At 46.4% G+C, this 17,167-nt stretch overlaps 1 protein-coding gene across 4 annotated transcripts; it reads left to right on the forward strand.

Moving 5' to 3' along the window:
* The first annotated feature begins 8,966 nt into the window (after positions 1-8,966).
* ETFBKMT (electron transfer flavoprotein subunit beta lysine methyltransferase) lies at positions 8,967-17,054 on the forward strand. Of its 4 annotated transcripts, XM_074168635.1 has the most exons (5): positions 8,970-9,007; positions 11,822-12,256; positions 15,269-15,399; positions 16,126-16,534; positions 16,762-17,054. In XM_074168635.1, exons 2-4 carry the CDS (start codon positions 11,937-11,939, stop codon positions 16,488-16,490), a joined length of 816 nt encoding a protein of 271 aa, XP_074024736.1. In that variant the 5' UTR covers positions 8,970-9,007; positions 11,822-11,936; the 3' UTR covers positions 16,491-16,534; positions 16,762-17,054. The 4 variants fall into 4 exon arrangements, with proteins under 4 accessions (XP_074024732.1, XP_074024736.1, XP_074024735.1 ...); XM_074168631.1 differs by having other exon boundaries at positions 8,967-9,007; positions 16,126-17,054; XM_074168634.1 differs by lacking the exon at positions 8,970-9,007 and having other exon boundaries at positions 11,273-12,256.
* The last annotated feature ends 113 nt before the right edge of the window (positions 17,055-17,167 follow it).

A 17,167-nucleotide genomic window follows, 5' to 3' on the forward strand; every position in this document is an offset into this window, starting at 1 on the left:
AAGCTAAAGCAACCACACCGAGATTTCCATCCATCTCTGACAGCATCACTCACTCACGGCATGACCTTGGCCAAATCGCTTCTAGCCTGACTTGCAGAACCACCAGCCTCCTGGAAATCAGGTCAGCTCAACCCTTATGTTTCAACTGCTCCCAGGAAAAGAAAGCAAATGCTGCTTCTCCTCTGCCCAAACATCTGCTAGGCACAAAGCTCTATTGTTCCCAAAGCTGGTCTCAATGGTGTCGCACCAGGAGGCAGATGCACCTCTGCGCAGGCAGCAGCCCCGACGCCGAGTCCTTCCAGCCCACGCGTCCCAACGCCATCGTCTGCTGACAGATGCCTTTCACACCAGGCCTGAGACGAGCTGGGTATTTGGTGTAGGCAGCAAACCGCTTTTCTTCGTTTTGAAATCATTTTTTCTCACTGCTGAGGGTGTTTGTTTCCCTGCCTCTAAACTCCGATTCCTCTGTTTTCAGTGCTCCAGGGCCCCGGTACCTTACAATCTGTCTGCTTGGGAAAGACCCAAGGAGGTAAGAGTCTTGCAATATAATATACCTACCCACATAAAGCATGAGGAAAGGGTTCTGACCTCTTTTTAAAAAATGCTAGAGCTTCATAGGTATGTACTGTGGGAAGGAGAAAGGCAGGAGGGATCCTGGCTAGCTGCTCGTACCACATGCCCACAGCGATATTGTCTGTGGTGGCAAGGGTTCGGGCACAGCTGTGCCAGTGGTCTGTACTCCCAGTTAGCTGAGCTCTGGCACTGGGAAAGCTTCCAGAGAAGATGCATTTGAGCTGTCATGTCTACCTGAGTAATGGCGTTGCATTCAAAGCCTAGTCACAAACATTGTTTTTCTTTATCTTGGTTTTCCTTTCAAAAAAATCAGGCAATCCCGTGTCTGCCGATACCAGTGGGGGCATGAACCAGCCCTATGTTTTCATGTGCTCTGGACAAAATCTGTCCATGAACAGCAAGTAAGCTCTTTGTCAAAGTGCCTTTGGCCTCTGTACAAATGTAATTAGAGTCTGATTTCAACTTCCCCAATTTCAATTTCCCAACTTCCCTTTGAAGCCTTATTCAGTACGAAGTGCCAGACACCCCGCATCTACATTACAATGCATCCTAGCACACTTGAAAGCCCAAGAGCCTGCTAAAGAAATCCAAATCCACCGAATCCATAGCCAATATACAACATAGGATCAAGGACAGATGAAAAGTATTTCCTGCAATGCATATGCATTGTGAATTGTTTTGTCATTTAGCAAGGACTGCTGCTTTGCTGCGTGCTCCGTTATAATACGTGTTCACTTCATTGCAGCAATTATTAATCTAAGAGCAGTTCTTGCTAATCAGAGCACTAAAGGGTCTGTTTCAATTTCCCTACCAGTGTTTTTAGCAGAAGGCTAAAACATTTATGTCCATAGGTTCAGCCATATCTCTCTGCCCCTTATTCTTCATGGCTGATAGCAGCACTTTGCCTTGAAGTACCTACTGCTTAGGAGACTTACTGCGGATGACACTTCGATTGTAGCTTTTCTGCATTGGCTTACTACCCTCCTGCTTTAGCTTAGAAATACTGGAAATCAGCTCTGAGCTCACATCAAACAGAAGGACAGAGATCAAAGTGATTTGCTTCTCCTTGAGGATCATGTTTCTCGGTGACTTCCTTGCAAACCAATAGCCACAACTTATTGAAGCCTGGATCCATGCTGAGCAATTCCAGCAGTTCCCATCAGGCACATCCTTTGGAGGTGGGAGCATTTGACACTGTCTGATGTGTCAAAGAACTCGCTCAGAACCTCCCTCCAGGACAAAACACTTGGCCTATTACTGAGCAATCCCAGTAAACAGTATTTCCCAGGCTCAGTCAGAGCCACAGGCTTCCTCATGCTCAGCACAACCAGGCAGGGGTGAAGGCAAGAGAGCAGCAGTGGTCTTTGGTGCCAGGCACTGTCAGTGTGTCCAGCTGCTCTGACTCTGGTGTCAGCCCGTGGGTAGGGACCAGGATCAGGCCCAGTGAGGGGAACCAACCTGGGAACATGGCCCCGAGATGGCTGTGAAGAGGGAGATGGCTTGCTGGGGCCCATGGATGAGCAGGGCAGGACTACTGGGAGCTGGAGACCAGCCCTGCTGTGGTGTCACTAGGGCAGCCAAGATGTGCTGATTTTTTTTTGTGTGTGGAAGTGCTTTGTGTCTTGTTTGGAAGATGACAGAGCCTCTCTGCTTTGTTATCCTTGGGCCATCTATTCAGACCCAGCATTAGCCTGCCTGCTCCTGCCCTGGCTCCCCCGGAACTGGTTCACAGTGATGCAGCTAAAGAGCTATGCTGCAGGGTCACAGCGACACTGCTGCTTCCACTGGAGCTGGATGCAGCTGCTTGCACGAAGTCTGATGCCTTGGCTGATGAACCCCAACATGTGAGATCACACAGTGCAGGGTTGGGGGTGTCTTGAGCTGCCTTCACTACTAGGAGCCCTGGGGCTGTGACAAGGAGGCATCCAAGCAGCTCTGCATGCAACCTGCCTAGCCCTGCAGGTAACGGATTCCAAGGCTGGAAGTGAGCCCGCTCCCACTGAGCCATTCGGGGTGTTGCTGCACCGTGTCCTCTGCTGCGGTGAAAGAAGTTATGGTGTGCTGCCATTGCACCAAGCTTGGAGATGCTTGAAACGCACAAAGACATTATATATGGGTCAATGTTGTTCTGTAAGCAAACCCCATGGATCTGGTAATGTGTGTATGTGAAACCTGTTGATACAAAAATGACAGAGAGTAGCCTGTGCCCTAAAGAAGAGATGTGTCAAACACTCCTTTAGAGGGTAAGCTGTGTAAGTACGGATGGGCAAACCAGTGGAACAAAATACTTTTAGGATACCACTGAAAATTGATAAGAGATCCAAAGACTAAGTCCTTTTCCAGCCCCTTGTGAACGTCCCATGCCTTCATGTGCATATATAGTAACTATTCTGTCCTTGGTCACACTGAACTTAAGCTCCAGCCTGTTCATCATGTGAGGGAGCTGGATGGTGTTGCAGGAGAGCTGTGTTTCCGTTCCTCTAAGCATCCTTGCAGTGGTATCATGTGTTTTCCCTGTTGTCTGGATACTTGTGCAAAACAGTGAGGAGCAGAGGCTCTGACATAGCATGACCCTGACTCACAAATAAATTGTTTGAGGACCCTGAAACCCTCACAGGTTGCAATGACAAACATCAGCCAAAAGAGGAGGCATATTGTATCAGGTCCTTGGCAAACAGCTTCCTCTAGGAGCTCTAGACAGTAAGCACCACCTGTCTGTCTTATCTGTCTCAGATCTCCATCATTTTCTCTGTCTCCAAGTCCCTAGAAGAGTCCAGATGGTTGACAGACTACCAGGTGGAAGGCAAAAGGAACAGTTCAGTTGGTGCCAAGCTCCAAGCGCCAGTGGGAAACTAAGAAATTTGAATTACAAAATCAACCGGCTGCTGTAAACTGATACAGGTCCTTGAAAACTTGATTTGCTTACCTTATCCCTGGCATCGATGGCTGTTAGTATAATCCTTAAAATCAGATGACCAAACGTACTGTGGCTTCAGGCTTTATTTCTGGAGTAAGGTGAAGCAGTTTCTCTGCCTGGAGAAAAGAGAAGGAATTAGTTACATGTTTAAACACTGTAGTGAATCCAGCCTACCTGGCAAAAAAAGACAGCTAAGCTTGGGAAGCACCACTTGCATTAGGGCTCCAACCTGTGGTCATATTCTCATCCTCCAGTCTAAATGTTGGCTTAGCTCTGCTGTTTGACATTGTTTCTGCCTATCTGGGAAAAGCTAAGGTCTAATAAATATACCAAAGTCATGAGACTTGTGTATCACTCTTGGTACATTACACATGGAGGCGATGTGGGACAAAGCCATGCAGGGAAGGCAGGCAGGCAGGATTTTCCTGTCATAGAAGGTCAAGAGGGATGAGGACATGGAGAAAGCCTTCGTTTCATTCAGAAAAAAATTAGGCAGCTACAGGTTGTCTGGAGACCAGACTGGAGAGGCTGGGCTAAGCAGCCCCCTTCCCTGGCTACCCATCTTCACTCAGCTTTCATCACCTTCCTTTCTCAGGACTTTGCAGGGAAGCACAGAAAAAACTCCAAACCAACAACAAAAAAACCCAAATAAATGCTGTGACACCAGGTACAGCCATTGCTCAGCTCTATTTACAGACTTCTTCCACCTGCAGCTGTGTCCCACCGTGGGCTGGCTCAAGAGCTGGCCCAGGCCTTGGGGATACACAAAATCTTCCTGCAGACTACTGTGTCCCCACATCCCGGGCCACTGGCACCCAGAAAGCTATTACAGATGACTACAGGAGCATCACAACAGTACAAGAAGTACAATAGGGACAGTTCAGTTTCTGGAAGACCAAAGGGAGCTATGAACAAAGCCCGCTGCAAACTGCCCACCACCACCACCTCTTTCAGTGTACTAGTACAGGGTAGTTGTATCACCTCAAAGTGGCTGTGCCAATATGGTGGCTGCTTCCTCTTGGTTGCTGCCTGTGCTGCAATCTTCTTGCTATATAACTACAACCACCAGAGCATCTGTTTTTAGAGGACGCATCTCTGGATATGTTCATTAGCTACAAATACGTTCATCAGGCTGGACTCCTTTCTGTCTAATTTTCCTTCACAGTGAGGTTTCACTCATACTAGGTGATTGTCACAAAATATTGCTGGGACCTGAAACTTAGGAGCCCAAGTGTCATTACTGTAAAAGATACACAGGAGTCAGTCCCACTAATTCAAGGAGACTTCAGCTGCTCAAAACCAGGGCTTGAAAACATCTACCCTCTAGTTTTAACATCAAAACAAGTATCCAAACAACGCACCAAAGAGAAGCACAAACCATCTGACTCTGTGTGTCTTTCCAGTCTTCATCTACGCTACAAAAACGTTCCTGTGATTGACTGTGCATGAACACAAGCAGCCAGCTGAGGCCAAGCATGCTTTAATTGCACACGTAGACAAAACACAAAATTAAGAATGAGCTCAGAAATAATAGTTTTCAACTTCTTGGTCTTACCATCAGGGGCCTCGCAGGACTTCTCACATCAGGAAGACTGAATCTGCAGCGGCACAAGGGTCAGGTTAACGCAGCTTCTCCTCGTTTCATCACTCCACCTCCACCCTCCCACCCCCCAAAAAAAAGAGCTGCACCTTGCAGATTCCCCTTCTGGTATCCACTGCCAGAAGGCACCTGATGCCTTCATCTCTGCCAGCTGCTGCTCCTTCCTGCACCTGACCTAATACAGCCGGTGAGGCAGTGGGGAAGGCAATCGTATGAAAAACACTTCTAACGCTTTCAGGACATATTACAAGTAACGTGTGATTCGTTTTGCTAGGCTATCTATTCTTCAACTGCAAAAGATGTACCATGATTCAGAAATGAGTAGGTGTGGATTGTAGCTGAAGGCACAACGGAATAACTGAATTGCCTCTCCCTTGCCTAGCCAGAGCTCTCATCTTTAATTTTACCTCAGGTACTAGCTAACGCGCCAGCTACATTTTGATAATGACTTGCTTCCACAGCCTCTGGAAAACCACAAATTGATCCTGATATGAAAAACCCCTGACTGTTGATATCGAGTTGTTGGGATGCTTTTTACAAATCAGCAGCACTCTGAATCCATCCATCTTCCCTTCCATGAATTTGCACCAAGGTCCTTTCACTGCAGCAAACTGTGGCAGCTGGCCTTGAAAAAAAACAAAACAAAACAAAACAAGAAATCTGGAAATTGGGGCTGTAACAGCTGGAAGAGAAGGAATGAAGTTGGGCGATCACCTGGCTGCCGATCTGCAGGCCTGCCTTCCTTTGAGTTTAACCTTTGTAGCTATGAAGATTCATGAGTCTTGGGCTGGTTAACGTGAGGGTGGCTCCTCTCTGCCTTCCCCTTCTCTCTGTCCTTGTGCAGTTCCGTTTCTTTGTTGTTAATTGGCTCAAACAAGATTTCCCCCGAGACTTGGGCAGTTGTATCATCAGCCAGTAATCCTCTAATTCCCTTGGACACACAGGAGTCCCTGGTGTGCTACTCTACAACTGCATTTTGCAAGTGTTGCACTCCTCTGTGATACACCACATCGATGTTATGTTGTGATCAAAGACGTCCTTGTCCTTGGAGCAAATCTCCAGTGCAATTAGGGTAGTTGGCTGCACAGTATACCATACATTTGAACAGCAGAAATTCTCAATATGCCACCATCTAAAGCAAAAAGCCTTTGGAAATGAAACATTTTTTTCTCAGAGGGGACAGGCTTTGATACTTTGCTGAAGTAGTCAGCACAGAGCGTGTCCTGACACTCTGAAGTGATTTACGTAGACTTTCACAAGCAGGATAGCAGCTATCATTGATATCAGAGCTTTCTTATGTTATGCCAGGGCTCTACGCATTAATAACTAAATATCTGTAGTTAAATAAGAAAGAGTGGATTTCTGGTTTTAACATCCCAGCCAGTGTTACCGGGAAGCAAGGACTTCATCCCTCCTTTTTTCACTGAAGCAATCCCTAAGCTGGGAGCAGCCAGGGAAAACATATTTTTTTTTAACTGCCTCAGCACACTGTTGGTCTGTACTAGACAGCAGTGACTTCACTGAGGTTCCCATAGGTACCGAGTGATACCATATAGGAGGAGTTCAGAAAAACTAGACCTGAGAAGTTACTTGCTAAAATACTTAATCCAAGAGGCTAAAGATCCAAGTGAAGAAGCTTTCCTGCCAGATTTCTCTGAGAACCTTCTGAGGCATAAAATAAAACGTGCACGGTAGAGATGTAGCATCACCTGTCGGTATGCTTAAAGCTGCTACCACATCTTACATGGCATCCTGAGCTGATGTTGGTAATGATTTTCCTGTTACATTACCAAGGTCTTTATTCCTAGCATGGCGGTGAGTGTCTAGAGAGCACAAAGAACTGTGTCCTAAATTGCACATTTTGTGCCCAGTTTTGGGTATTATGAGTGTTTTCAACGTCTTCCTCCTTGGAGAGGACCAGCAAGAGCTGCTGAAAGACTTAAGACCTTTGAAACTTCATGGTTCCCCTAAAGGCTCCAAGAAATAACATCCTTCCTGAGCCTCAATCACAAAGGTCCACACCTTTGTATCAGTTTCTGGAATAATTTCTAAAAAGGCTGAGGGTGAGTCCTACTTTACAGTTATATACAGACAAGAGTAAAAGGCACGCAAGTATCTCTATAGCTTAACATGTCTGTGGACTTCAGGCTCCTTCATATGGCAGGTGGGCACCAGCTTCTTCCTGGCCTCCTCCCAGTGCATTGCCTCCATCCTGGTCTCTCTGCAGCCCAGAATGGAGGGGCCACCTTCTCTCAGGACACTGGGGATGATCCACATCTAAAGAAAAGGTCCTGCTTTAGAAGCAGCTTTCACACCCTGGAGAGCACGTTTAAATTGTACGAAGGCAGGAGATCACTAGATGGCCTCATAACCTCAGAGATTTGGGCAAACCCAGGTTTAGGCTGTGTAATCACCAGATTTATTTTTAAAAACATAGCACCCTAAGTGCTCCAGGATTTACAGTCGTCACCTCAGGCAATACACGAGACCCTTTTCAAAATGCAGCGTGTGAAATTTGGGACACTTTGTCCTGTAGGGAGGCTAGAGAGCACGGGGAAGAGAAACACGGAGGGGAAAACAGAGGTACAGCTTTCTCGGGGGACACAACCGATAGTGGAGCACAGGCTGGCCGCTCTTTGGCTGGTCAGTACCTTCAATAGCTGTCGCTGTCACGAAGGGGTCAGGACGCCTTGGTTAGCTCATACCACATTTGACGGTGGCCTTGATCTGGTGTGCAGAGGAAGAAAAAAAGATCTCATTTTCACTCCTCTCAAATTTGGGTATATAACTCCTTTTCCCACGTGGATTTTTATTACCATTTTAAAATACAGGGCCAATTTACATTGATGCAAGGCTTTCAAATAAGTAATTTATAGAACCGTTTAGGTTGGAAGGGACCTTTAAGATCATTGAATCCAACCATTAACCTAAACTGCCAAGTTCACCACTAAACCATGTCACTAAGCACCACACCTACCTGTCTTTTAAATACCTCCAGGGATGGCAAGACAACCACTTCCCTGGGCAGTCTCTTCCAATATTTTACAAGCTTTTCAGTGAAGAAATTTTTCCTAATATCCAATCTAAATCTCCCCTGGCACAACTTGAGGCCATTTCCTCTTGTCCTGTTGCCTGTGACTTGGGAGAAGAGACAGACCCCCAGCTTGATATAACCTCCTTCCAGATAGCTGTAGAGAGCGACCAGGTCTCCCCTCAGCCTCCTTTTCTCCAGGCTCAACAACCCCAGTTCCCTCAGCAGCTCCTCATAAGACTCACTCTCCAGACCCCTCACCAGCTTCATTGCCCTTCTCTGGACCCGCTCCAGCACCTCAATGTCTTTTTTGTAGTGAGAGGTCCAAAACTGGACACAGTACTCGAGGTGGGGCCTCACCAGTGCCAAGTACAGAGGGACAATCACTTCCCTACTCCTGCTGGCCACGCTGTTCCTGATACAGGCCAGGATGCTGCTGGCTTTCTTGGCCACCTGGGCACACTGCTGGTTCATGTTAAGCCGGCTGTCCACCAACACCCCCAGGTCCTTTTCCACCGGGCAGCTCTCCAGCCGCTCTTCCCCAATCCCGTAACGCTGCATGGGGTTGTTGTGACCCGAGAGCAGGACCCGGCACCCGCCCTCGTTGAGCCACTGAAAGGAAGCAGGACCAAGGCACACGACACTGACCGGCGGCCTGGGCTCAGGGAGGGACAGGCCCAGGCCGCTGCCCCCGAAGCGTGGAAAGAAGACCCTAAGCACAGCGGAGACTTCGGGGGCGAAGCTGCCGGTACCGGAGCCGCCACGGAGCTCGCTCGCTCGGCGGCGCTGCCTCTTTAAGGGCGGGCGGGGAGCCCGGCCCCTCTCGGCCCGCCCCCGCGCAGCGCAGCGCAGCGGAGCGGAGGGAAGCCGCGGCCGGGAGCAGCAGGTAGGTGTGGGCCGGACGCTCCCTGTTCCCGGCCACGGTCCCGCCCCGGCGGGGGGCGGTGCGACCGCGGCCGGGCCAGGCCAGGCCAGGCCCGGTGGAGCGGCGGCCGGAGCTGCTCGGCCCCGCCGGGCCTGCGCGGGGTGGGACGGCCTGGACTGCTCCGGGCGGTGCCGGTGTCGCCGGTGCCGGTGTCGCCGATGCCGGTCTTGGCCCTGTCCCTGCCCCCTCCCGGACCCCGGCGGCCGCTTTGCAGAGGGGCGCCCAGGCGGGGGTGAGGAGGGGGGGTGTCTGGGTGGGAGCGGTGACTGTCCCCCTGGCTCGGCGCGGGGAGGTCGCTGGTGGCCGCGGGGCTGGGTGACAGCGGGCTGTTTGCCACCCTCCCTCCTTCCTTCCCTCCCTCTCTGAGGCGGGCAGCGTTGGCCTTGGTTCGGCCTGGCTTCCTCCGATGTGAAACGTGGGGCCGGCGCGGTTATGTTTTCAAAGGCACCTGCTGCTTTGGAAAAAAAAAAAAAAAAAAAAAAAAAAGCTTAAATCGCACAGGAATTTTTTTTTTTTGGTGGATTTTGCTCGGTTTTGTCCCCTTGTGAAGTTCTGCTCGCCTACTGATTTTATTCCCAGTAAGATGGGAAGGCCAGGAGCGTCACGTGTAAGGATATCTGTCCTGATGCCTTCCTGCGCCAAAGGCTTCGGCTCCGTTTGGCGTTCAGAGCGCGGAGCTCTTGGCGGATACCGCTCCACTGACAGTTAATCTGAAAAGAGTAACCATCGTGACGGGCAATGCAAAATATCTCAGCCCTGCTAATTTGCAGCAATTCATGGGGAAAAAACCAGCATACGGCATTAGCTGACACGATTTATGTCTCTGGTTTCAGTTAACTTCATGCTTCACTTAGGCAGATGGGGATTATATAGCTCTGCCTTCAAGAAGGAAAGCGTTCGTTAATTATATTCATTAATGACACGGACTCTGCTGAATGGCATTCTCAAATGTGGAAAAAGGCAAAATGTGCTGTCGCAGGTATTTATTTGTAATAAAAAACCAAAGCCTTTAGCCAGCGATTTAAACAAAGACTCAACTGGACTATCAGCCTAAATAACAAAGTGTTTTGGGAGGGAAGATCACAGTTTAACGTTTTAGTAAAGCCATCAAACTGAACCCAGGACCTGAAACAAGAGGCCAGCACACAACAGAAATGCCACTAAACACATATGAACTTCTACTAAAGATACAGACAGATAAAGAAAAACTGAAGTAACGAAATACAAAGTGTTAAGACTTCGTTTTATTAGCATATTTTTCTCGTCCCCTTTTTCCTAGTTTTTTAAAGGACGACCTGCACAGCTCTAGATGGCAAAGCTGGCCACAGTTCTGTTGTGAAAACTTGGCAGGGGTGGGTCGGAGCTGATTTTCTTTATGCATCATTCTGCTTTTTCATGGAAACCACTGCGGAAGAGAGAAAACAATCGCAAAACAGAGAGCGCAGTTTGTATTTGCAGTCTTGCTGTTGGGGAAGTACAGGCCTTAAATGCTTCTCTGGTCATCAGCTTAGGGGGAGGTTCAAAAGCTGTGCCCTGAAGCAAGTAAGTCTGAGTTATTGAATAGAAATAGAAATGAAAGAGCAAGATGAGGAAGGAAAAAATACATGAAAATAGTAAAGGATGGATGAAGGGGGAGATCTGAGCAGGAAGGCAGGAATACAGTTGCTCTTTCTGCAGGCCACCGCTTGGTAAGGATACTCGCGGGATCAGCATAAGAAAGACCCAGGGTCTGCAAGAGATGGTGGGTGAGGAGAGGATGGTGATGGTGATGAAGTGCTGAGAGGCTCTTCTTTATTCGCTTCTCAGCTGAGTGCTGTGGCTCTCCACTCTCCGTTCTCCTGATTCTTAAGTGGGTCTAGACTCTGATGTACCAATCCTCCATTCCTTTTTTCTTCACTGCTCGTGACCTGAAAACTGGCCTTGAGTGGTGTCAGAAGGCCTTTGAGTGTGAGCTCATCTAGTCTGAATGTCTCACCTTTTAATAACTTGTTGGGTTTTTTTAATGTGTTGGATTCGGTTTCTCTCTCTTTCGACAGCTTGGAGCATGTTTCTATAGTTTTTCACAGAGAGTGGGCTACGGTGATAGCATCCACCTGAGACTATTGCACCGTAGGAGTAACTGATCCTTTAAAACACAGACTGAAATGCAACAAACGGGGAGTATTCTGATTAATATCAGTTCTTGGGGATTTTTTTTTTTTTTAATTTTTTTTTAATTTTGGAGCTGGAAGCCTGACGGATCTGAGGGAGAAAGAAGGAAGCCTTTTGAGGAAATCCTTTAATTGCTTGACTTTAAAAGATGCTTTCATATAAAAGACTCATCACAGTTATAAAACTTGTAATTAATAGCATCTCTCAAGCAGCCTACCGATAACCGTTGCCATGCCCATAGGCCCTTCAATGCCATAGTCCTACTGCAAAATCTTAAGATTCAATGGAAGAACCTTACACGGAAGTAGCTTGCTGTGTGTGTATCTTCAAGGCAGAGGGAGGGAGATGTTGAAAGGCTGCATGGTTAATTTTTAGCTCTATCAGCTGTCCTGCTAACTGGTTGTTTCTCATGGGATATGTTTATAGCACTCTTCTGAATAGGTCTCTTGATAGCTTCTTCCTTAAATATCACTTTTTTGAGACTTCAAGGCCCTTTGGGCTGGGGCAAGGCCCGCATTCATGGTCATGCAACAGCACATCGACCTCCTCTTCCTAAAGCCCTGGTGGTGCATAGCCTTGAAGTCACTGAAGAAACATCACTTAGTAGCATTGTTCTCCTTTCAGGAACTGTCATCCATCACTATGAAAACTTACATCCTGTGAGTTTGCTTCAAGCTTTCTGCCTCATCACCTGCTGTGCTTATCAGATAAGCTGTGCTCCAAGCTCTCCTGGGGAGACATGGCCTTCCGTGGCTGGAAGCGTCTCCTCCTCCTGGGCCGGCAGAACACCTTTGCCAAGGCTTGGAGGAGCAGGAGGGGACTCCCCTCTCTGCGCTGGAAGCGCTGCTGCCATTGGAGTGCTGGCAAGTCTCTGGACCCCGAGGTGAGAGCATTTTTGGAGGAGAACACGGAGATTACCAGCAGCGGACATCTCACGCCAGAGATACGACTGCGCCTCCTCACCCCTCGCTGCAAGTTCTGGAGGGAAAAACCTGACCTGTGGCCTTATGGGGACCCTTTCTGGGCAATTTACTGGCCAGGAGGCCAAGCCCTCTCCAGGTATGCCACCACCAAAGTTGGTAAGTCCAGTCTGCAGCAGGCCAGGATGTCAGACCTGGCTCTGCTTGTAGTGATTCCTAGTGATGTGTATTTGCCTTTGTATGAGAGCACGTTATCCATACTCCCCTCTGCTTATACAGGAGAGACACAATCTCTGGTGTTTGGCAGTGAAGTTTCGGCACCTGCTGTGTATAGAAGAACTTATGGCTCTTAAATTGAAATCTGTTGTCTTGAGTGGCGATACATACGTTGACAACGGGGCTGAATTTGGATCTGTGGAAGGCCATGAAAGCCTAGCGAGGTGTTTAATTCTATCAATCACTCGTTGTCACTCCAAACAGGAAGACTGCTATCCTGCCATAACACCTGGTGGGGTTTTTTTGGTAGGAGACAGACAGGAGTGCGGATGTGTCTGGTCTGTTGAGAAAAGTAGGTTTATGCTGAGGCACTTGGTTGGCCTGAATCGCTCTCCTCATTTAGGATTTCACCAGCCTTACTGTCAAGCCTTCTTGTGGCTGACTTTTAGTTACATCAGAAGCCACGTTTTGATTTGGGCCACTTACTGTCAAAATGTCTTTAATGTTCCTGATTCCTAGGAACTAGTTAAGAGTTCTTTTATTCTGTAAAATCAAATCTCTCACACAAAAGTTCATAATTCTTACAGCAATGAACAAGCTGTCAGACATTCCCCACATAGATGAAAGGGAAGAATCTGAATTGGGGCTTTGCTGTTTTTCTGCAAGAAAGCATAAATGAGAAGGCACATTTGACCAGGAAAAAGATGAACCTTACAGTTAAATTGTGATTTGATTAGCCTGCCATGTAGATGAGAGTGCTCCTAAACACTGTGTAATTAAATTAGGTAAGGTAATCTCTACGTTTTGTTATCGTATGTTTCATATGCCCAGATATTTGGGTAGCAATAATAATTGCCTAGCATTTCACCACTTTATTGACTTATTGTTTATGGCTCGTCTGATGTATTAGGAATGTCAGAAATCAGCTGCATAATCTGGAAAAGTAAAAAGAAAAAGGGAGCATGAAACCATGTTGCTTCCGTAACTGTGCTCCTTTCACCGTTGGCATTGCCACAACATCAGGAGTCTCCTATTTCAAGCTGTTCCTCTTGGTGTAACCCAAGATACCTCGTTAACCCAGCATGGCAGACAGCAGTCTCCCAACAGCAGCGTGAGGCACTGTGTGCCTGCCAAGGGATACAGTCGGTTCCAGCTGTCCTAAGTCACCAGGATCATTAGCGGTAACTGGAGAACCACTCAGCTGGAAACAAGGCACTTGCAGCTTTAGGCCAGATCATGCTCTACACAAGTTACTGCTGGAAAGTCGTTGCAAATCTAAGCATATTGCCTAGAAAGGGGAAATAGCACTTTCTGTGGAGGTCCCACCCCTGTCGGTAACTATGGGCTGTCCTCAGAGAAGCGATGGCCTGAGGAGGAGCGTTGCCAAACAACCGAGCTGCTGAGCCTCTGCACCTATGTCCTGCCTGGGTGTGCTCAGAAAAGACATCACCTGTGGATAGTCAAAGTAGCAAATAATGCTGCAGTGTTGTGGTAACACTGTTAACAAAGCTGGGTGCCAGACCTCATTGGAGAAGGTGATTTTCATTAACACTGAGACAGTTTCACTTATTGGATTCATAACCACATACTCAGAAGCACCAAGTTGTGCGTGTCCAAGCTGTCTGGTAGGTTTCCTTGTGATGACTTGTAGGACAAGAGGCATGGGCTGTCAGGTCCTCCTCATGTTTCCTAGGCTGCTGATCTGGGTATTTTGTAATTTCAGTCCTGGTTTTGACCTTCCTTCTGTGGCCTCTTTAGTTAGTTTGAGAGTAGGTTGTATTTTGTTCTCCCAGTCTGGGTTCCTAGGAGTCTGCATACAGATGTGCTGGGATCTAGGTGCCATCGACACTTAAGACTCTTATTTGGCCTCCTTTTGCCATTCCTGCTGGTGCTTCTAGGCCCAGACATTTCCATCTATCCGTTCCCCATTTACACCAATCTTAACATTTCCATTACAGTTCTCTGCATCGGAACCCACCTGCAAAAGGTGTGCTTACCAGTAGCCCTGCGTGAAGAGTCAGCCATCACCCTCCATGACAGAAGACAACACAAATGTAGAATCCTTTCCTGTTTCTACTTTAACAGAAGTTATGGCAATTGGTAGTACATTTATGGCAACGTGCAGTAATTTGTGTCACCTAAGGCTCTTCCCCCTGTCACTTAGGGCCTTCGCCCTTGCAGAAGATTGAATTTCAAGGCAGCTGTTAAAGTTCTGAACCCTCAGTACTGGCTACATGATTTGCAATGTTTAATAATAACTTGCCTTCTGTCAGTTCTCCATTTCCAGCCTAGAGGGTTTTCCTTGCTGATTCCTCATGGCAGGTGTCAGCCAACTAGATGAAGATACTCTTTCTGCTCACCGCTGCTCTATTCTCATTTTCTTGATGCTACTCAGGAACACCATTAAGCAGACTAGAAGGATTTGCATCTGTGTCTGCACGGCTCAGGAAAAGAAAGAAGAGAAATTCTTCCAAGCAGTTGCATATGCAGTATTTTAGGGCCGTGGGCAGGCCCTGTCTTCTGATGAGTGCAATATTCACTGCAAATACATCTTTATGTTTCTTCAGTCAAACATTTTAATTTCTACAAATCCTTACTTTCCTGTTTCTGATGCCAAGCATTTTAGTCACCTCGCAGTTTGTGCCCATTCATTAGATAAGGTCACCTGTCAGAGAAAGACCTGATTGAAGATAAAATATTTCTTACTTGACTGGATTTCTTTTTGTTTGGGGGGTGGGGGAGAAGTAAGGTGATGGTTCTTGATTTTTCTATCAGCCGAGGCAAATAAAGAGCTGTGTACCAGCTGCACATGTGGAACAGTGTTTTTAAGATACCATGCTTCATTACCTGAACGACAAAAATTCTTATGCAGTGTAATGTAAAACTGAGCAATTTGCATAATCTTGGTCATTGCTTTAACAGTTTTTCTTTTCAGGTATATTTTAGATAATCCATGCGTTGTTAAAGGACGATCGGTTTTGGATCTTGGAAGTGGATGTGGAGCAACAGCAATAGCTGCTGTGATGAGTGGTGCATCGCAAGTCCTTGCTAATGACATTGACCCTAGTAAGACCTTTTTTTTTTTTTTCCACCTCCATGTAAAGATATTTATCAATTTTTAAAGCACATTTAACACAATTTTTTTTCCCTCCATTTGAGAGAAATTCAGGTTCCAAATGGAGTTCTAAGAATGCTAGAAAGATGAATGGATTTTGCCAGTATTAGAAGATGAGTTGCACTCAGTATATCTCCATAGTTTCTTAGAATGAACAAACAGCAAAGTTTCTATCGACTGTTGTCTATACACCATCGCAGCTGGTTTGGAAGAGAACTCCAAGCACAAGCAGCAAGTTGGCTTCTCTGTAGGACCATAGATAGTATTTTCCTGCACTTTCATATGATGGGGCCTAGATTTTGCCTTTTTCCCCCAGGCTTTGTTTTCCCATAAGTGACTTACAAATTCAATTTATTCATAATTTAATTACTTATTGGTTAGGGAGAAATTATATCCATAGATTAAGGCAGTTGGATATTCTGGTTTGATTCCGTGGATTGGTTTCCATTGGTGTCCGTTCAGGAATAGTTCTTCCCTATGCCACGGTGCAATGAAAATAAAATTCTGTCCCTTTAGGCCAGATTTTGACCCATAATGAAAACTGTGGAAGTCCCTACATAGAATAAACAAAAATATTTAAGAGGTGAACTTGAAAGATGTGTGAAGGAAATTTGTAATGGGGCTGAATGGCAGAATACTAAAATGTAACTTTTAATTTCACTTTGACTTTTCTTCAGTTGCAGGAATGGCAATGATCTTGAACTGTGAATTGAACCACCTGAATCCCTTCCCCATCACTATTAAGAACATCATTAATTCAGATGCTGGCAACTGGGACCTCATTGTTCTAGGCGATATGTTTTATGATGAACAACTTGCTGATGGTCTGCATCACTGGTTGAGGAAATGCATCAGGATACAGCAAACGGAAGTGCTGATCGGTGACCCTGGCAGGCATCAGTTTTTAAGCCACAGCATTCGCAGTCAATTGCACAAAGTTATAGAATATTCACTTCCTGAGTATACTAGACAAGAGAACTATGGATTAACATCAAGTATCGTCTGGAGTTACCAGCCCTCAAATAGCTTAGAAAACTGTTGAAGCTGGCATTCTAATGAATTTTGTCTCACTGGGTTGGCTTTTTTGTAAGTATGTAAAATGAATATGGGAATTAAACATGGAACGTATCTGTTGATGCAAAGTAATTAGTGTACCTTCACTGTACTGATTTCAGTCATACTCACTGAGGCTTTTGCTCCATCTGAAGGAAAAAACTACATGCAAACTGTATTCAAAGGGGCCTGCACTGAAGTGCAAATCCAAAGACAAGTTACGTGTCTTTGCAAGAGTTTGCATGCTTGGTGTTTTTCAGGTATATTCACATCTTGCTCTCTGACACCATGGTGAAATGTTTTGGACATCCAGCAGACTGCCATGGGGAGAAGATGGTGGCTGAAAGATTACTGCACTGCTTCCATAGACTTTTGCAGCTTATTTACAGAGAAAATTATTGCTGTCCTTCATAAAATTCTACACTAGATTATTAGCTCATACTATGCTCAACTTAAAGTGCCTTGCTCTTTTTCTCGATATCTCTTCTGAATGTCAAAGTAACTAATTGGAATTTCCCCCTTCCCCTCTGTAATAAAAATGTACTCTTCCTTGAAGCTGCCAGAGTGATTATTTAGGAGTTGCACAGAAATCTAAAATATGGTTCTTGAACACTAGCCAAAGTAAAAGTTTTTAGTAAGTGGAAAGTGACTAAATAGCTATAGGGT

Source organism: Numenius arquata, chromosome 2 (assembly GCF_964106895.1).
Source record: "Numenius arquata chromosome 2, bNumArq3.hap1.1, whole genome shotgun sequence".
Taxonomy (NCBI): Eukaryota; Metazoa; Chordata; class Aves; order Charadriiformes; family Scolopacidae; genus Numenius; species Numenius arquata.